Source organism: Anas acuta, chromosome 6 (genome assembly GCF_963932015.1).
Source record: "Anas acuta chromosome 6, bAnaAcu1.1, whole genome shotgun sequence".
Taxonomy (NCBI): domain Eukaryota; kingdom Metazoa; phylum Chordata; class Aves; order Anseriformes; family Anatidae; genus Anas; species Anas acuta.
Window position 1 is genome coordinate 24,933,655 of NC_088984.1, and position 21,606 is coordinate 24,955,260.

The following is a 21,606-nucleotide window of genomic DNA, read 5'->3' on the forward strand; positions in this document are numbered from 1 at the left end:
AATATCACAAAGATAAAATTTATAAACTTCAGTTGTAATCTTTCCCTCCCCTCTACAGTACTGCATGAAAAATGACAGTCTTTGCTTACAAATACTTTGCAAGCTTGGAAACATGGAAAGTGGAAAAGAAGCAACCATTCAGTTGCAGCTGGAGGCTACTCCTTCACTTTTAGAAATGGTAATGTGAATTTTTCATACTTACAAGGCATATTTCAAGGCGTATTTGTATTGTCTACATATAAATTTCTTTTTTTTTTTTCTTTTGACAAACAGTAGCATTAGAATAGGTAGTACATATTTTATCTTTTTCAATGCTAAATTTAGAAGTGTTATATGAAAGTGCAAACCACCAAAAAAGATGTATTTTAGATTATCACTTAATTTTATAGTATATATTACTTTGCCTATTCTGGCTGGGTTATGTAGGATTGGGATTTAATTCCAACTCATAATTACGATTTTCTAAGAAAAACAGCATGGATGTGGTATTAAGTAAAACCCAACTGGGCTTTTTTCCAGGTTCTGGTACTAATTTGTTTTGTGATCAGAAAAAGGCATGAAGCCATGTGTGCTTGTGTGAGATTCTGTTTCTGAGAGCAGCTGTGTTACCATTTTTGCTGGGTAAGAATTAATGTGTTGAAAAGATGTGTGATTTTTGTTGTTGTTGTTTAAAATCAGGATGATGTATCAGCACTGAAGTTCGAAGTCAGAGCAACAGCCTCACCAGAAAAAAATGCAAAAGTTATTGAACTACACAAGGACAAGCAAGTAGCATATGTAAGAAATTTCTTACTGAATCCATGATAAAATTGTTAAACTAGAAAAAAAACAGCAATGGTGGAATTCTGTACATATCTATATACAGAGAATGAATGCAGCATTAATTATTTGAGAATTTAATTCATTTTTCTAGTTTGTTTTAGCATCAAAAAAAAAAAAAAAAATACTAAACTTATTTTCCACTTTACAGGTCTATTTGGAAGGAGTGCACCACCAAAAGCCAAAATACCACGTTACTGTGCTAATTATTGGAATAGGCTTAATAGCTGGCATTACCTTGTTTTTGCTTCTTTCATTTCTATTATGGAAGGTAGGTTTTCAGTATTTCTCAGTTGCTCTCGAGTAAGGAATTCAGGCTGTTGATGGATCTGTAGATCTGTTAATGCAGCTTTAAAAGATAAAACAGTATTTTAGTATGATCTGTCCTTTCTATAAAAACTTAACTCCTAATGTACTGTTTTTTACAAAAATACTCCCTCATTTTCCTTCATTTTAGCACAAAAAAAAAAAAAAACAGGAAGAGGTGATATCTATTGTTTGTAAACGATTCATATAATTTAGTATCAAATGATTAGTTTTTGTGGGGTGGTGCTCCTTGACACATGATCCAAAATCATCTACAAAATAGTTTCTTGCCAGAGCAAAATGTTTTAAACTGATGCATAAATAATTTTCTTTGTTTACTATCATAGGATATTTTACTATGAAGGAAGCAGCTTCTCTAGCAAATAATTAAGAGCTTGCTGCCTTTACTTATATGCAGACTTTCTTCATTCATCATTTCTCCTGGGAAGTATAGAAATGAAGCAGATTAAACTGGAACACCTTTTTACCATTTCACATTTAAAGAAAAAAAGAAATTATATGGACAGTTCACTGTCCACTTTTTCTTACTCCTCATAGCAGGAGAGTATAACCCATCCCCGAATGTTAAAATTAAAAACAACTCCTTTTTAATTGATGAATAACAATTGATTACTTGGTAATGACAAAACAATGGCATATACCATCCATTCGAAAGCACCATACTTTTTAAATAAGTTTTAAATAAATTTTTAAATAAGCTTTTTATTTTAGTTCATGGTATAATGTTTATATTTGATAGCAAAGATCTGCAGACATACACTAACAGATTACAAAATTATGTATTTCAGATTGGCTTCTTCAAAAGGCAATACAAACCGGTCCCTCAGGACAAGAACGAAAGAGACAGCTGGAGTTTTACAAGTGGGAACAAAGACAACTAAGAGGGCAAATAAAAGCTCAGTTTGAAATGAAGAATTAATTTTCAGGTTAAGTCACAGAAGAAACACCAATGAAAGGAAAACAGGTCATGAGCTCACTTGCTCTTACAAAATACACTTTATTTTCTTCATCTGTATGGAAGACTACACCTTAATGTACAGTTATTTTTCTAATATGAAAATGATAAAACAGTTTCAGTTTTGAAGTCTTAGTAATATTTGAAATACCATATATATCATCTCTGGTTTCAAACATCAGAACACTAAACATAAAGGAAAGAATAATTAGTTACCAAAACGAAGAGTTCTTAGAAAGTAAAGTTTGACCAATCTTAGAAAATTGGATCTCAAGCATAATAGCATGAATTATTCTATTCATTTTCAAGTTTCAATAGTATTTTGTTTAGACATTCAAGAAGAAATCCCCCCTCATCTTGCTTTGACAATTTTACAAGGGTAAGGTAGCTTAAACCAATAGAAGGACCATAAGTAGAGTGCACAGATGTAGAAAACCGCTATCAGAAGCTCTCTCAGGCTTCTAAAGGTAACCCCTCATAAGCTTGACTTCACAGACACAGCTACAGTATTGCAGAGACTTAGACAGCCAGGCAAGTCAAAGGTGGATTTAGAGCAGGGAATTTTGTATGGTTACAGTACACGATCCTCTCTCAGCTGTAGAAAGAATAATGTATTGGACATCATAATTTGTAGCCATTTTCAATGAGGTACTTACAAAAATGACAGAATTAGTTGTCCTTTCCTTAATTATCAGCGCCATGATGTTTTGGACTTCTGCAGTGAAATAGTTCTATCTGAGGTTTGTTTTTTATAAGCAAATATTTATTTTTATTTATTTGAAGATTTTCTATAATACTTAGCATAGTAGTGTTTAGTACTGTTATTCTTCCAGTATCTGAAAGAAAGACTTCACACGGTAGAGAAACAGATGTACCCAAAACACTCCAAATGCCAACTGTACTGGGCCAAATGTTATCTTTCAGTCCTCCACCTGAAAGCATTTAGTAAGTCATTTGGAGAGCTAGCTTAGGTTCTTGTGAAGTTTACAGATAAATACCATCCAAACTGGCATCCTCAGAAGCCACGCATTGGAAAGGCAAATGATGGAATAGAAACATGGTTCAAATCACTGCTCTGCTACTACAGAAAGTTTCTTCAGCTGGATAAGTTTGCACTGCCACCTAGCTTTGGTGAAATAATCCAGGAAAAAAAAAAAGTGACTGCTCCCAGTTCAACTGGACAATGTACAATGTCATCAATAGCTGGATCTATTGCAACAGCAGTATGCAATATGGCCTTTCTTGCCTTGTCTTGATGAGTTTCTGAACTGCAAGGAGAAACAAACGTAATGTGTACGAACACTTTGAAGCTGCACCACCATATGGAAATTAGCCTGCAACTCAAAAGCAATACTTTGTGCCTTCAACAAGCAATTTTTCTAATGGATTGTATTTGGTGCCATAAAAGCCAGATTGTCTACAGATTCTGAAGGTATTGGGGACCATTTTGTACTTTCCTTTCACTTGATTTGGTGCCAAACTTGTGGTTCTCAAGTATGCTAAAGTAACTTTTCTCTTTAAAATCTTCAGCACATTAAGGACAAATGAATGTTTATGTATTTAAAAAGAAAATCAAAATAAAGTGTGAAGAATTAAGTATATGTTTCATAGACTTGCAAGAAAATACAAAATGTTTATCCTTCGAATGGCTTTAGTGAATTTTTGCACTTTAACCAAAATATCTTTGAAGAGAAATTTGTTTGATATTACAGCATATAAATATACCTCAAATACTGGAAAAAGCATTAAAATTCTTTTTAGTACAAACAATGCAAAGAAACAAAACTAAAGCATCTATCTTTGAAATAGTTTACGTAAGTCAGTAAATGTGATAATGTTGCCTTGAAATGTTTTCTATTCAGATTTGATTATTAATGTGGAAATGTTGGATGCCTATTTTTAGCCTATAAAGCAAAAAATCAATTAGCTGTTATAAACAAGATTGACAAAAAATGAATGTACACTGTCCTGATGAAGGCAAGATTATAAAGCATCACTCAGTTTCACTTGAATAAAGAGAATCCCAACAAATTAAGCACATGAATGCTGTTTGTTTGTTTTTTTCCAAAAATTTTGTTAATTTTCAGTTATGTAATAAAAGCAGTTAAATCTACTGCATGTAGTTGGAATATTTTTCTCAGACAGCTTTATGAAGTTTAGTTTGAATTGCCACAAATATTAAAATATTTGATGCAATATAGTATCAATTATAGGAGTATAAGTGGAGACTACTCACTGTGACTTGGAGAACAGGTATCAACTGAAATGGGAGGCTCCACCTGGATGTCATGAACATCTTCTTCCCCATGAGAACAGCTTGGCTTTGGAGCAGGGGCTCAAAGAGATTGTGTCATCATCACCACCCTTGGAGGTTTTGAGACCAGACTAGATGAAAGCCCTGAATAACCAGGTCTATCTCATAGCTGGACCACTTGGAGCAGGAGGCTGGGCTAGAGCCCTGATGAGGTCTCATTCAATCTGAAGGATGCTGTGACCCTGCTTTGTAGTCACTAACTCCAGTGCAGAGAATAAAACTGTAGCAGCGAGGTTCCTGTAACAATTGCTTATGAAGGAAGCATTTTATTGTCCGATTGCAGCCTTTACTGCCAGCCACGTTTGTCCACAGGAACTGTATGAGATTTCCAACAAGTAACAGCTTGTTCTTACAACACAAGTAACCATCTGCAATACTTCAGGAACACCACATGTTCATCAAGCTTATCAGCAGTAAAAATTTTTCACAGGACTTAAAATCAAGTAAAATACAGATCCCCCGTAAAGGCTTACACCCTGATTTAACAAAATCTTAAAAAACTGGATTTCACTTATACTTAACTTCTTTCCAAAGAACTTCAAGCAAGTTGTTCCAGACATGAGATAGCACAGCTTTCACACCATTACGCATCAGCCTTTTTCTTAACAATTCACAGACAAGTGAACACTTGCTTGTGAATATTTAACTATAATAATAATTTAAAATAAATAACCAAAATAATAAATAATAATAATATATAATTGAAAGAAGTAACTACATGCATTACTCCTGTGGCCCTGTAGACAGACAAGCTCAACAGGCTGCTACTTTTCATCATCTCAAAGGAAAACAGTTTCCAGAAACAGTCTTAATTTGCATTCATCTCAAACAGTTGTAGTAAAGTTACCTAAAAAATCACTTATAAAAGTATTAGCAAAATATTATAAAAATAGTTACCCAAATAACTCAGTTATTTATCATAACTTTATTCTCAGCAACAAAAAAATCTATGCTTAATATCCCTCCAGTTCTCCAATATCTCCCTTCAGTATACATTAAGCATTGTTAAATATTTATCTTGTACAAAGAGTAGTCTTTAAAATAACTTTCACCAAAGAAAAGCTGTGTAACTCATCAGCATATCCTTTTTTCCTTTGTTTGACTAGAAAAAAACTTGAAAGCAAACATATTAAAGCAACATTAAAAGCGATACCTAGAAACGGAAATCACTGATCAGAAATCCACATTTTGACTGCATTTCTGTATTTCCACTCACTAGTTCTATTTGAACTGAGTAACCTGATAACATGAATAACAGCAGCCCTAAAAATACCTCATATTATATTTATTGCAGAAGCTTGAACAATTTTAAAGAGAAAAATCACAGTTTTCATCTATTTTGATGGACATTTTTAGAACCCCAAATTTATAAAAGAATCCCATATAATCACTTTTTGTTTTTTCTTGTTAAGTCTAATAATGCTTCTTTAAATATATCTTGATAAAAAATATATATGTGAATTGATAAAAATTTAAAGCCAGAAATACTATAAACGTTTGCTACAACTGAGTTCAATGAGTTCAAAACTGAGACTTTAGAAAGACATTCATATGGATAAGAAAAGGGTTCTAATACAGAATGTGCAGTGTGTCCCTTCTATATGCAATTGCATGTTGCTTTGGAACTCTCCAGGTCATCAGTGTTCACTCCATAGAGATTAATAAGTTGAGGATGCACCCTGTGAAGTGAAGAAATCAACCTATCAATTTCATCAGCTCTTGCAATGGCTTTTTTTTTTTTTTTTGGAAAACAAGAATGCCTGAATTGCGATATGGAATAAAATCAGGTGAATTACATTTTGAGAGTTCCTACAAGGTAATCTCTAAAAGTGTATATTATTTTCTCAGTCATCCTATAATATGATCAGCCTTTTATTTTACAAAACGTTACCTCAACTGATCCTTCAACTGATCCTTTGTACACTGCAGAAAAATGAGGCGCCTGTTATTTATTTCTACCGATAGTCCTATTTCCCCATGTATTAATATTCTTTTTTTGATCCTACATAGGGACACTATTCTCAAGCAGCACTATGTTTCCCACAGTTGAACAACTACATGTTTGCATTAAGGTTGCAAACAGGGCTTGCCAAGCAGCAATCCTCATACCCAAACAAGCTCCTCCCACGCCACACCAACCTTTACCTACATCTGTTCCCCTCAAACAGAAGGGTAAAGCGACTTGCAGAAAGGGAGGAGAGGAGCTGAAAGGTGCTGAACCACCAGAAAGGAGAGGTCTCGAGGGCATAACAAACCTTTCCAGAGATAGGCACAAAGCAATACGGCAGAGGTTCAGCACAGCGTTACTACTCTTACAGTATTTACAATACCCCATTTTGGTGTCATTTGTATTTAATATACATTTAAGATTACAATACTGATCTATTATAGGTATACTGTCCATAGCATAATACTTCACCTTACCGAACATGAACTTCTGATGCTTCTTCCATTAAATCCCCATCTATATTCCAAGGGTAATTTCCTTCTGCAGAAGTGGCATTCAAATACGTATTTTCTTTGGCATCAAGCCCACTTTTACGTCTTGGTTGCAGTTTTACTTCTTGAACTGTGTAGGTCTCAACAAAGGGAAAATTGAACTAAACCAAACACAAATATATGTCAAACAAAGATGAAATCTGTAGCTGACGGTTTAGCAACAAACTGGATTACTTGAAATTAAAAAGATTTATTTTTGGGGGGCGTGCACTTAAGTATATGAGAATACAGCTCTAGCTTTGACCACGAGGCATTATATAATCTGGCTAACATTTATGGATTAACATACTATTTTTATCCTAAATAATGCCTCAGGGAAATAAAAAAAAAAAGTTCCATTTACATTCCTCTATCAAACTTGCTCAATTTACAGGTGAGGTGGTATATTTTTCACATGCCAAAATGGCATCTGCTTTCAGAGTACATGAAAGCAAAAGGAGGTTTTTTTCTATCATCTGTTCATCGTTGCCAGTAAACCCACCCTCACTGAGGCCAGTCAGGATTCCAGTAAATGGTGATCTTTAAAGGTCTAATCTCTAATTTCTAACTATAATTTTTAACCATAAAAGCAAAGAAAAGCAAAGCCACCTTCCTCAAAGACTGTAGTTATGGCATAACTGGAAAACATAATCTATTTCCTAATGGCATCTGTTAGTGCTGTCACATGGAACTACTGCCAACTCTCCACCAAACTCTCTGACTGCTGGATAGCTATCTAATCCAAACCTACCTGTAAAAGTGAGTTCACGTAATCCCGAAACTCTTGAGTGACTACAGGATATTTAGACTATACACATACTTAGGACTACAGTAAGGCACTGTATTTCAATGCTTCATTTTTTCTTCCAAAATAGGATGACCACAACTTTGAAGTACAGTTCTACAAACATGCATAACTACATGGAATGCATCTGCTAAAATTCATGTTCATAACTTGATGCTGCCAGCATAACATTCAGTGACCTGCAGAAATTAAGGACTTCACCTATTTCTTACAGAGTCGCATGATGCCCTCCCAGTCTGTGTTCTTGATGCCTGTACTACACAAGATATAAACACAGCATGCATTTCCTCTATTGTTCTGGAATTGCTTTACAGCCATAAAACAACGGGTACAACAAAAATACAATTTAAACCACAACAGATGGGCTGAAATAGGCTAATCGGTATTAGTCTAGTGATTTAAGAAAAAAAAAAATCAGACAAAAAGGGGGCTAATGTATTCTGACAGGAAGCTAAGTCTCCTTATGAGGATGCTAACATTAACTCTTACAGCATGTCTATCTTCGCGATTAACTGTTTCTTTTATAATCACCAAAGAGAAATCAACAGTACCTGATTTTTTACACTGGCATATCTTTTCAGGTGTTTTATAAACTCAGTTCGAGAAGTATTTTGTACAACAATAAGAGCCATGCTTCCATTGTTCAACCTGAAAAGCAGACAGACTTAGTTCCCAGAAATAAATTAATTACTGGAAGTTTAATAGGTCTTCAAAAGCCTAGGAGCAAGAGCAATTTAATAGAATAGTCATAATTAAAAATAAATACTTTTTTTTTTTCCAAAGGAAAACAAAAAACATACCGCTCTAGATCAATTAAAATGTTGCAACTGAGGTTATTTAGCATCTCTATATTTATAACACACACTGTAGTAATAAAATTGTATTTCCTTATCAATATGTACAATTTATTGAACATAATACATATTATTTAAAAAAAATGCTTTTCTACTTAAAAGTGGAATTCTTAAAAATCACACATTTATCTTTACACTTTTCACCCAAACAAATAATAACAATCACCACAAATGTTGTGAGGCAGAGATATGCCAAGTAGCTGTTCCCTTGACACGTGCAAGCACATTCCTGTTATATGACCCAGTGCAGATGGACTCACTCACCTCCACCGTTAGCACTCAGGCTGCCCTAAGCAAGATGCTGTTCTCTGACTAGGATCTCTTAGAAGTTCTCTGAAAAGTTCTATTTACATGTTTCACATTGAACAGAATTAAAAAACTGGAAGGAATTTTGTGGAAAACGGTCATTGTACACTAGAGGTTAATCAAGAAGAGACTGTAATGACAGTGGTCTCTTACTCAATGGTACGAGGTATCCAACTGCATTGATATTTAGCACCTTTGAGAATCTGAATCAATGAGCTACTATTATTTCACAGACTCTGCAATGCAACTGTACCTTGTCACAGAAGCTAACAACCTGAACCTCACCACACAACCATTCCTAAGTCTCACTGAAGTTATGGAAACAAACCAACTTTTAACAAGCCTATCCGATGAACATGCCAATCACTGCTGAGATTATACTTCATATAGCAATTATGTATTTTATATCTTCTGAATATATATATTTATTTATTCAGTGGGTAAGCTTGGTAAAAAGGCTAAGAATGTTTCCAGAAAAAAGTATTTCCAGCCTACTACTTCATATCTCCCCACTCACAGGCCCCTAACACCTTGACAACTACAACTGGAATGTTTTCAGACTGCAACACAGCTCCACCTAGAAAGATAATTTTTATATAACCATTCATCAAGCCACTCTGCATAGCACTAGTTTACTGATTTAGCAAACAGCAATGGTGCAATTGAAAAAGTCATCTCTTTACCATATTTGTTACCAGAAGAGACATAGCAGGTTACTAGGCAATGCATTCCCCTTTATGAACTTGTATTTCCTGAGATGACTAAGAATTCTCATTAATTCTTTTGAAAGTCCAAACTGCAGTGAGGCATAACACACTGTGAGACACAAACATCCTACATGGCTCTTATTGTTTAGACAGTTCTTTATATTTCTGCAAATTTAGGGTAGTATAAGTAGAGTTCCATGCAGTAGTTAAAGCCTTCATGCTGCTTCAAACGTCTTCACATGGCAAAAAGCTCTCGGGGAAAAAATAAGTCAGAGTGAAGAAATCTAGCTGAGTTTAGCTGATGCTGCCATAACGGGTCTTGCATCTCCAATAATTTGTGCAACATTTGTCTCCTTTGTTGGAAAGCTTTCCAGTCAAGATATTATTCACTATGAAAAATAATTTACCTGTCTGAAGCATCAACTCCTTCTACCCTACCAGCTGACTGCACTCCTAAGATTATTTTTAAGAGTGTAAAAAAGGACTTCCTTATATATAAAAATAGAGGGATCCACTGAACAACTGTAGGAGAAAGACTCATTCAAACCTGCAATAATTGCATGGAGTTGTCATAAAATTCCCCATCACTGAGAAGAAGGTGCCAGAACAGATGGAAGGAGAAAGCAAAGCTTAAAAAGACTATTCAATTCAAGACTGTTCAAACCTATTCAGGAAAAGGATTTTCACCAAGAGGGTGGTTGGGCACTGGAACAGGAAAGTGGTTGTGTCACTTAGCCTGCTGGAGTTCAAGAAGCATTTGGACAAGGCTCTCAGACACGTGGTCTGATTTTTGGGTGGTTCTTTGGGGACCTAGGAGTTGGACTTCATGATTCTTGTGGGTCCCTTCCAATTCGGATATTCTATGATTCTATGAATTCTTCTCAAAATTTTTCTACTGACTGTAACAGTAAATGCTGAACAAAGTTCCTAAGAGGGGATAACAACACAGCACTATCACGAAGTATATGCACTTCTGTAGGACTCCTGTAGCACAGAAACCTTCCCAACAAGAACTTCATCAAAACAACTTGTTTCTGCATTGTTTTCAACAAATCAAATCCTACCAGATCAGCAAGTCATTTCAAAGAGAAATACCTGATCAGCTCCAAGGCATGTGTATTTTCACTTAAGATAATCAAATGTAAATAAACCACAATCATTTCATAGTCTTTTATGCGTGGTTCTACATATGAAGTTTCTGAATATATAATGTATAAGAAAACTTTCTGAATTCTAATATGAGGGAGTGTGTTGTATTTCATGTACATGTTTTTCATGTTTATGAAGTTCATACTTGCTATTCTGCTTACAATCCACTGAAAACATCAGCTGCAAAGATTTATCACCTGATAGCTGTTTGATCACCACAAAGCATGTTCTCAACAATGAGCTGAAGGCAAAATGAATCAATGTCAACAACCAGATTACATACTCATTTGTTTTCCAAAACCCTACATGTAAAGCTGCATTTCCCAAGTTTGGCAAAATTAAGGCAGAATACAAGTGTGAATTTCAGTTCTTCTTGACAGCAGAAAGACTCATACTTCATTTTTTCCTGGCTGTAAAGCAAAAGATTAATGGCACCTTTATATTGGAAAAAGTAAAATAAAATCCAAGAATGAAGTTTCTACATATAGCCAGAACCTATGACAGATGACTGACTACTGCTTAAGTCGGACTTGCCAACTAATTTAATCACAGCAATTATCCACTCATTATTCTAGTTAGACTACTTGACCTTATTTGCCTGATCCAAAAACTGATTACAATTTCTGGGATTATCAAGTCTGCTGCAGTCCATGCTCCCTCCCCCATCCCAGAGGGTCTAGACTACCTAAACACACGCTTGTATTCTCAGAAAAGCCAAGGTCTTAAGGTAAGATGTCAGAATTTATAGACATGACTAATTCTCTAAACCTCTACTGACCTCGTATTAGGTGCCAAGCCTCTTGGTGCCATTGAACACAGACAAGGGATTGCCATAATGCTCACATTCAGGAAGTGACCCTGAATTTTGTGCCATTGATCCTTGCTACCTAAGTATAACAGAGTAATTCTATATTAATTCAGTTTAACCAGCCACAGTTCATTTTTACATAATAATAAAAGATAAGGCTCACCTTTTTTTTTGTTTTTCTCTTTCTTCTTCCTAAACAAGTGAAAACATGTAGGTAAAATAATTTAAAGTAAATTCAGAACGTATATATAAACAATATTAGTTTAGGAAAAAAAAAAAAAAAAACACAGATGATCTCAATAGAGGAAAGTATTAATGGAACCAAATAACAGAGGAATATTTAGTTAAAGACTGCTTGGCAATAAATCCTCTGTAGTCCCACAAACAGGGACCATTGCACAAAGTATGAAAGTACACGGTTGTCAAAATAGATCTTTTTTATTTTAAGATATTGTTTTACCTGATATACAAATTTGAACAAAAATAAGGATTTGTACTTTTTTTTAACCTTCAAAGATGCATGCTTTTGTACATTTCATATTGTTTGACTCAGTTTTACTTACCTGTCATTTTCATGACAGTCTTCCTGTGGAATTTGTAGAGGTAGAAATGATAATTCACATTCCTCTGGCCTAGTAAAATAGTGACATTTATTGTTGGGTAATCCAATGTTCTGACCACTACACAAACTTTTATTCAGTTAAAATTATTTTAAGATGTTGAATATAATGAATTTAGCATCTCTAATAGATAATAAGATAGCTAAACTACTGTTCTCTATATTTTACCACATTAATTATTGGATTTTCCTCAAAAAAATTAGAAATATTAGAAAAATATAACAACTTATGGTGTACTTGAGATCTGCCAGTGTTTTGATAAAAGCAAAATCCTTCCGCTGATTGGAGGGCATCCAACGGTGCTTTTCAGCCAAAGCTAGAGTCCTTGCACCAAAACCAAACATAGCTGAGAACCCAAAACGCAAAAGCTTGCTTGGAGTACTGAAAGTACAGACATCTACTGGTTGAATATGACCTAAGATTTCACAGACAAAGATCAGAAATTACAAATAACATCTGTATTTTAACTGAATACAACTTACCATTTCCTATCCAGCTAACTTAACTGAAAGAACTCTAGACTCTTATTTCCTTAGGAAGTCAAGTTTTACTAATGAAAACTGAAATCAATTTAGATATTATCAAAACTGGAAAAGTACGCAATTCAGAGAACAATGTTCAGATGTTTCAAAATGTTAAAATTGTTATTTCAAAAATCCAGCCAATTCATCAGGCTGAACATGGTCTGGCTTTCAATTACTCTACAACTTTTCAAAAATCATTATCAGAGGAAATGTAATGTTGCTACATAAACACATTTGAAACTTATATTTAAGAGTTCCTGAAACTACTCTAGTACAATGTTTAATCATTACAAATATTTTGTGAAAAGGCTGCAAATGTTGGACAGGGCCTTGAGCATTCTGGTGTAGTGGAAGGTGTCCCTGCCCATGGCAGGGAGATTGGAATTAGATGATCTTTAAGGTCCTTTCCAACCCGAACCATTCTATGATTCCATGAATTGTTTTTATAGTTAGAGATTTTAGATATCTAATTCTGTTCAAGACGGAGTACATAGTTTTTTTTCTGCAGTAGAACCTGTGTGGTTTCCATTAGATTGAGTGTCTGATTTTAAGTTCAGATTTTGCATGCAAATTCATGTACTGCTATCTAAACTACATAGCAAAGAGTTCCACTGCTGCCTGCAGAAGTATGGAAAACATTCCGGGTGAAACTTCCTTCCCCATTGTTCTCTGTTTTTTAGTTAAAAAATAAAAAATAAAAAAAAATAAAAAGTGCCCTAAAGAAAAAATGCTTTAGGAAGAATATTATCATCGCTCAACTAAGCATTTCATACTTTCTAAGTCCTGAAAACAAGGTTTCCACTGGCAACTTAGTTTTTCCTTCTAGCATAATTGCATTTTCACGTTTGCAAACCTATTTGTTGTGCAGACTGAATGGCAAGTAAGACAGTTTTTCTACTTAATAAAGCTCTCTTATGGAAACTATTCATTTTTAGAAGAAATGCACACAGAGCTAAAGATAATTTCTCAGAATTATGACAATACTTCCCTGAAAAGTCCAATCCTAATCACTTTGTCAAGCAGAAGGTATTGCATAGCTTCCTATTGTCAGCAGCAGGTACATTAAATTAAAGTAAGCAGGTGAATATGCAACCAATCATTGCATAACATACTGAGTAACACAGTTCACACAATCAAGTCTGGAAAATGTTACTTTTTGCATTAAAAGAACATCAGCAATAGGACACAAACGCCAAAATCAGACATTATTCCATGGCAGATCTTTGTTATCAGAAGATGAGGTCCAGAACCATTGTTACTGAGCTATATGCAAAAAACTTTCCACATAGGTATACAGGTACATTCTAATACCCTGTAAATCAGGATAAATTCATTTGGGTTTAAAATTCTTACAGTAGAGTTTATAGCGCTATAGCATAACATCATGTGTTTATTAAATACCTAGTTAAGCCAAACTTCTAAATGCTGCTTTCTTATTTAAAAGCTGATAAAATGTATGTAAAAGTATTTACCCATTACAATGTGCAGCGTCGCAGTCACTGCATGTTTAATACCATAGAGAGTATGGGCCAAAATATTAGTAGTACCTGTAAATGTAAACATAAACTATTGTAAAAATAAGAAAGATATATTGAGAATGACAAGAAGCATATATTATAAATGCATTAAAAAAACAAACAAACAAACAAAAAAAACCCCTCCCAATTACTTAGTCTTGGTAACAACAAAAATGATAAACAGTACAAATTAAAAGTATAAAAATTTCCAGAGGTCTATAAAATCTGCTCTGAAAATTCTTTAATAAGTGCCATAAAAAAAACAAGGGAGGGGAGGGAAAGAGTTTAGTAAATATTGCTTTTTTAAATTTTAACCAATCCCCTTTTAAAAATGTCTTGTTTTATACTGAAGTGCAATACTGAGAAAGTATAATAGAAAGCAGATTATCTGACAGGATGCATTTGCAGAATGTTTTCCCAAGTTGGAAGAAGAATAGAATGCCCTGCCAGTGTAAAACAACAAGTTTCCCAGAAACAATAAATAAATAAATAAATAAATAAAATCTACAAGATCTAGCCAAAGATAGCTAGATGTTTCTCCCCTTGCAGGCTACCTCTTAGGCTCTTAGAGGCACCCATGAATATGGTTGATTATAGCGTGTCAATTTTACATATGAGAACAACACTAATGATTGAAAAACAGCTTTAACTTGGCCAAGTAGCAGAGCCACAGGATCCACTTTTGCACAAACAGAACACCAGGGCCTGCCGCCAAGCAGACAGGATAGAGTACTGAGTAAGGCATGAATAATTTGATAACACATTAATTAAAACTACAAAAATTACAAATGAACAATTTAGAACCTAACATTCCATATAGAATGAGTTCATTTACGCAGATTTTCAAATCGTTTTCTTGTTGCTTGAATAATTTAATATGTTACAGCAGCAGTAGACAATTCTGGATGATAAATTTGCCTTAAATGTTATGGATGCATTTAAACTTTGTCAAAACTAGGGGGGAGGAGGAGAGAAAATCAAGGAAAGGGAAGAGACCATTACATTTCAAACAAGAGGCAGTCAATATTTAAATCCACACTTTAAAAGTATTATGTACCAAGCTGAAAATCTATGTCCCAAAACATCTTTGATCTCCCATTAGTGGTAGAAAACAACAGTAAATATGGAAACATTGATGTACGCAGTTACATAGCTGTAAAGGCATCTTGTTTTTGTTATGCAGCACTACATGCTTTGATTTCTTTTCCAGTGACTTGTAAAATAACTATGAATTTTATCTCAGTATCTCACAGGGTACCTGTTACTTCCCTCAGGTCACCTGAGTCTCTGAAAGCAATTCGGAGACTCATGGAAAGCCTTCACAACCTCAGAGAGAGAAGCTCTGACTAAGGGCCTGCAGGCTCCTGTTATGTAAAGGAAATAAGCGAGGTACATCTCTCTGGATAATAGACATAAAACATTCTTTGAAATTTACATCTTCAGTGGTACACGGAAGAAATCAGATTACATGCAGTTTGATTCTTTGAACAATTCAAACAGAAATGCAATTTAATTCACGTATTTCTCTGAATTTTACAGGTGACTATACCATTACATTTACTTCCCCTTTCCCTAATATAAAAAAAATAAAATAATAAAAAAAAAATAAACGCAGCAAATTTGGCTTATGAAGTACTTTGAAAGATGGATAAACTCCAAAAGCTAAACATGAATCTTCACTTTTTTAGTCCAAAAGAAAATTTCTCTAAATACACTAGCAGGAAATGCAGTTTATTATGTATTTGTATGTCACTGAAGATCAGGATAGTAAAGATCAGACTTGGTATCTCTTAAACCTGGAATTCCTCATTTAAGGAAAAATAATTCATCAATATAGATGGCAGCAAGATAACAAATGGTCAGGGCTGAAATCAATACCAATCTTCATGCTGACTAATTAGAGCTAGATCACATTCCTACTTACCAGGATAGCACAAGTAATTGCACCCTTCTCTTAAATCTGTGGAGCTCATTAACATTTGCAGAAGTAAACAAGACAAAACCCTGCCCTTTCCCAACTCCCAAGAAATAAGTCATGCCTGTGTTCAGAAATGTAAGTGCTGCATCCATATGAGCCCTTCCACAAGTTTCAGATCCAGGACCAGCACAGTAATTTTGCAGTAGCAAGCACTACCACCTACTTCAGAAAAAAACTCTTACTAGACACCTAACAGCATCTTGACCTCAATGACAACTGAATTATGCATCTCATTACCTATGTCCTGTACAAACAGAATGCCACAAAGAAAGCTTATAAACAAGGTCATAACAATAAAAGTTATTCAAAAAAAAAAAAAAAAGAATACAAACTTTCAAGCTTTGCTGACTTAAATGGTGAAATCATGACTTTAATGCCATCATTCATCTTTCCAAGTCAACCATCCTTTTCCAACCTTTCCTGCCCTAGGTAAACTTGGAATATTATTTAGCAATAACAAGGCAGTTCCCCTGACCCCTGTTGTATTACACTACAGAGACTAATAGCCTTCTTTGATGCTCATGTCTAGGCTTTGCACTCCTCACAAATTAGAGAGGGTCACATTTTGAGATCTCACCCCAACTATGCAATTTACTGTAAAAGAGGTTTCAACTGTACAACTCCAGCATCTCAGTCACCAGCTTTTTATTTATTTTTTTTTTTTACACAGAAACAAGATTTTATTATTCCAAAACCACAATTCTGTTCAAAATACTCACCCAGTTTCCTGACATTACAAATTCCTACAACACTCTTCCTACGAAATGCACAAAAGTGTCACAGTAAGGACAAAGTGTCTGCAGGTCATGTAAAGCATGACTGATGAAGGTAGCAAACAGAAATTGTAGGGAAAAAAATTGTCCTTGGAAGTGCAAGCACTTCTGCAGTACAATTAACTTAATTAACCAGACAACATGAATATTCATAAGGCTGTTAATGTCTCCCCCATCCAAACAGATAAATGTGATGTAATGACTTCCTAGTCAAGCATAGCTAAAATTCTGATGAAAACTGCACCAACATTTTGGTTCTTTGCCTGAAATATCACAGAAATTAACAGTCCCTCAGTAATATTTTATTTTCCGAATTAATTGGAAATCATGAATTTATTTAAATGAACCATTTAGGACTAAAAGGCTCGCAGTCATCTGATACAGATTGTCTCTTGTTCTATAACAACTGGATCGCTTTTTTAATGCCCTTCTAGTTCCCCCTCCCCTGCCTCTGATTCCCCCTCCATACAGTTCCTTAGCAGTAGTTCCCATAGCAACAAACACTCTTGCTATGGCCAGCAGTACCTCTGCAGGCTTCCCCACATCTCATCCATTTGATTTTGACCAGAATAAGGCAGCTCAGTCCGCTACCTCAGCAGAGGATTTTAGTAAAAATGTGCCCTTCAGACCTTTCTGTCCAGGAGGTGAGAGTTTCAAAAGCAGTTCCTCCCCATCAACTGTTCTGAAACTTCAAAATGCTGCTCTAACTACTAATAGTAGTGGCCAAACCCAGATTTTAATCCATTTGAGGCATACAATCCCATAACATGGCTTCTATTCTGAGACATAAAATCCTCATGATTTGGTTCAATGGATTTATGGGGATGGAAAGATTAACTGACCATTAAGGTGCATCATCTTCATGTACACAAGTATCACACTTACCTAACTACTTTTTGAAATGTCAACAGTATTGAAATAAAGTAAGCTTCAGAACATTTTTAAGAAACTATTAAGAAGTTTCTCACACTATCATTATATAAATTGGTCTCAGGCTCTTTCAAGGAAGTCTATTCCAAGGAAGTCAATGTGCCATTCTTTTGGGTCTACATATCCTTTTGATTACAGCACTCATCTGTTGACAAACTGAAGACAATAAGCACTACTGATGATGCACAGTGACCTGAGTACAGCCAGAGTGCATGGAGCAAAGAGCTGGAGAGATTCCGTCTCACCACCATCAAGACATTCACAGCACCTAAAGTGATAAGTGATGGTCAAATTGCTGATATAAAATTCATTTGCTTAATTTTTGAGATCATTGCATCTTTGCCCAAGACAATTTCAAGTTTGTTTGTTTGTTTGTTTTTTTAACTTGAAAAAAAGCTTGTAAAATCTTGCATTTTTAGAAGCCACCATTTTAGATGCTGGTTTTAATGCTGCTTTCAGAAGTGCAAAGTAAAGCACTTAAAACATGCTTGCTCTGTCTGGAAGTGACTTGCTCCCTTTTTAGTAAAAAGCAGAAAAGAACAATTTACTGTTCACCTGGCTGCAGGGCTTTTTTCCTTACTAGTTAAAAATGCCTGAGAAATTACAACAAGCAGTCACATCAACAGCCACACCACGGGGTACTTTCCATGCAAAAATACTGCTCCCCTTTCAAATGGAAGATACCAATGCAGTATCAGCCTTGCCTCTACTAATTCTAGCTGGTCCAAGTAATACTGAAAACGGAAAATTGGAAATGTTGGTGGAGAAGGGAAAAAAATAAATCAAACACACAAGATTTAAGTACAAGTAAAGAAAGGAATAAGAGTATTTTAAAAATATATATATATATTTTATGTATTTTCAGATCTATACAAATAAAGAAGAGATAAGCAGTTTTGAGTGCACGGTATTTTTTTAATATCATCTGAAAAATGTATTCATAACACACCATTTAAAAATAGACTGTAAGCATGAATCCAAATGAGAATCTGCCAAGAAAACTAGAGTGAGAAGCAAAATCACCATGGCTTATGTTAAAGACATTCTAGAAAATAAAGTTTACATTTGGTATCATTTCTGTTGGCAAATAAGGGCAAAATGTGATCTTCTCATGGATCAACTGAAGATGATTTTAGTTTTATTCTCCCAGAGCTACTTCCTTTAGGCAAAGAGCTCATCTGTGCCATTACTATAAATTATCATAATGATTTAAAATCTAGTCATTTGTAATCAATCTAAATCACTAATTTAGGTCATTTATCCAATAGTTCCCTTAAGTGACTGAAGCTTTAGCACCAAGAACTGCCTTCAGTAGCCAAAACTATAAAACATGCCAGAGGGATTTAAAACAGATGACTGACAAAATGTAACAGTACTGTTTAGCCTCACCTGCTGGTATTACTCCAAGAGGAACTGACGCTCTGACAGGCGCTGGTATATAGTCTGTACCTTTTCCAGCATCTATCTGGGCTTTAAGTAGCAGACCATGAGCAACTTCACTGACAGATCCATCTCCACCAACACAGACTACCCTATTACAAAACAAAAATGCAAAAGCTGTTTCGTAACTGAGCAAACAAGGACAGTACAGCAACCACACCTCGTCTACATAACAGCACTGCAAGTAGCTAAAAAACATTCTTTCTTAAAGACTTGTTATCACTTTACTGCCAGATCAGTGAATATTAACTAACAAGATATAAGAATCCTTATTTCTGCTTCTTTCTATCCAAGTAGTAAGAAGTGTGTTTAACAATTCATAAATTACAACTCACCTTATCACAAGCTATGTGAGCACACTGGAGCCACAGAACTGAACAGGCACAGGAATTAAGCACGTGCTCAAGTGCTTCAGTGGAGAAGTTCTTCAAACCTTTCAGTACTGACCCACACAAGCATTCTGCTGCTTTTTAATTACCATTATAATAACAACTCACCAAATATTACAATAAAACTAAAAATACTTGAAAACAGTTAATCCTGGATACTATGCAGGCAGTTGAGGGATTTAGCAAGGTATAAAACCCTAGTACCAGCAATCCTTTGCATGAAGGTACTTAATCACTGCTTCTGGAGCATGTAATTAAACTCCCACCTGCTGTGGCTATAGAGAGGAATGCGTTTGTCTGTAAAAGCTCAGTTACAGCAAGTGTCTTTTTTTGTTGTTGTTATTTTTAGTTTTATTTAAGTAACTTAGAATTTGATTCTCCAAATCTGTATGACTGAAAGTTAGAGGTTATTAAGGTACGCATTTTTAAATATAAAAATGGTAATAATATACTCCAAACCTTTAAAATATATATAAGTCAGGTTTACTTTAGGAGGCACTTAAAGTATTTCTTTCATACATCTATATGAATGCAGTTGTGAAATTGTCTGATAATTCAACCACAAAAACAAACAAACAAACAAAAAGTAAGCTTTAAATTAATAAAAAATGTTTCTAAATGTTTAAATTCAACTATCACAGATTCTATTTTTAAATTTAAATTCTCAGGAATATTTCCACTTCCTTCTATCTAAACACTGCTCAAAGTGAATAAAAAAAAGGAAGAAAGAAAGAAAGAAAATTTGGAGCCCATTCTCTTCCTGCTTGTAATCAGGAATCATCTTCTTTTATCTCATTTTTGGTTTAGCTCTTGTTTTATACCTAGGCTTAAATATCCCTGCCACAGCAACAAAAACATGATAAACTGTACACCTAGAGGGACTTAAATGTGGATGCTGGATATTAATACTTTTTAAAACAGATGAATATTCTTCTAATTTTGGGGGGCTGTGTTTGTTGTTGTTATACACAGATGAAGAATCCACAAAACAACAATAACAAAAATATGCAAACTTTGTGTGTGTGTGTGTGTGTGTGTTTAAATTAATTTAACATAAATCATCAAGAGTTGCTTTTTTGGCCAGAAACAAGAGATACCATCCGGCACCAGGGATTCCAGACCTAATCAGCAAGAACCTGCTATGCATAAGGAGTAGAAAGCCTTGAGCAAACAGATTTCACTAAGACCATGAAGAAGCCTTCTTAGAGGAAAAAACATCTGTCTAGCCATCAGACACAAGTTTCTTAATCAACTGTTCCCTAAAGTCTGACTAACCCAAGCTACTCTAAACAAAATCCATAGTAGCGTAGGCCCCTAATTAGGGAAGAAATACCTGTATATACCTTGCATATTTCTGTAACTGTACAAACAAGAGAATGCAGCTCAGAGGCATCATAAATGCACTTTATTTCTCACCACAGCTTGGCCCCAAGGCAGGGAAAAAGCACATTGCCAACATGGGTAATTTCAGTACGAAAAAAAAGGGGGGAGAGCAAAAGAGTTGAAATATGCAAGATGCATGACATATGTCTATGATCTTGCAAAACATAGTGGAAGCTGGAGAAATCAGAGAAAATAAATGACATAGAAGCCAGACAAAAACAGCTTTGACAAAGAATTAAAACACAGCAGTATTGCTTACAGAAAGCACCGAGATACAAATACGAAGAACTTCCAACACCCTACTGCAAGTTGAAAGCTTCTGATTTACTTCATATACTGTTTAACATGCAGGGAACATAACTCTTTTGGAAAGAAATTCGAGATCAGAAGTTGTATTTTACTGTACTTACCTACTGTAATGAATAAAATCCTGTTCTGTCTTGGAGGCAGGAAAGCACTGTTATCCTGTTTACATTGTATACAGGGAACTAAGGGACAGATACAGTAGCTGACTTGAACAAAACTGAACA

General features: G+C 34.9%; 2 protein-coding genes across 4 annotated transcripts in view; one reads left to right on the forward strand and one right to left on the reverse strand.

The window, feature by feature from the left end:
- Nucleotides 1-4,136, forward strand: part of ITGA4 (integrin subunit alpha 4) — a 38,823-nt gene extending 34,687 nt beyond the window's left edge. For both annotated transcript variants that reach the window (XM_068685860.1, XM_068685861.1), the window contains 4 exons: nucleotides 59-178; nucleotides 679-777; nucleotides 971-1,090; nucleotides 1,935-4,136. In XM_068685860.1, the coding sequence (XP_068541961.1) occupies nucleotides 59-178; nucleotides 679-777; nucleotides 971-1,090; nucleotides 1,935-2,027 (432 nt within the window). In that variant the 3' untranslated portion in view covers nucleotides 2,028-4,136. The remainder of the gene's footprint in view (nucleotides 1-58; nucleotides 179-678; nucleotides 778-970; nucleotides 1,091-1,934) is intronic.
- A 1,549-nt stretch (nucleotides 4,137-5,685) lies between these two features.
- Nucleotides 5,686-21,606, reverse strand: part of CERKL (ceramide kinase like) — a 52,420-nt gene continuing 36,499 nt past the window's right edge. Inside the window, exons 5-13 of one of the 2 annotated variants that reach the window (XM_068685863.1) lie at nucleotides 19,254-19,396; nucleotides 14,139-14,213; nucleotides 12,380-12,557; nucleotides 12,086-12,154; nucleotides 11,686-11,714; nucleotides 11,493-11,601; nucleotides 8,250-8,346; nucleotides 6,840-7,015; nucleotides 5,686-6,094 (exon numbers count right to left, since the gene is read on the reverse strand). In XM_068685863.1, the coding sequence (XP_068541964.1) occupies nucleotides 6,013-6,094; nucleotides 6,840-7,015; nucleotides 8,250-8,346; nucleotides 11,493-11,601; nucleotides 11,686-11,714; nucleotides 12,086-12,154; nucleotides 12,380-12,557; nucleotides 14,139-14,213; nucleotides 19,254-19,396 (958 nt within the window). In that variant the 3' untranslated portion in view covers nucleotides 5,686-6,012. The other variant, XM_068685864.1, reaches the window with a different exon arrangement.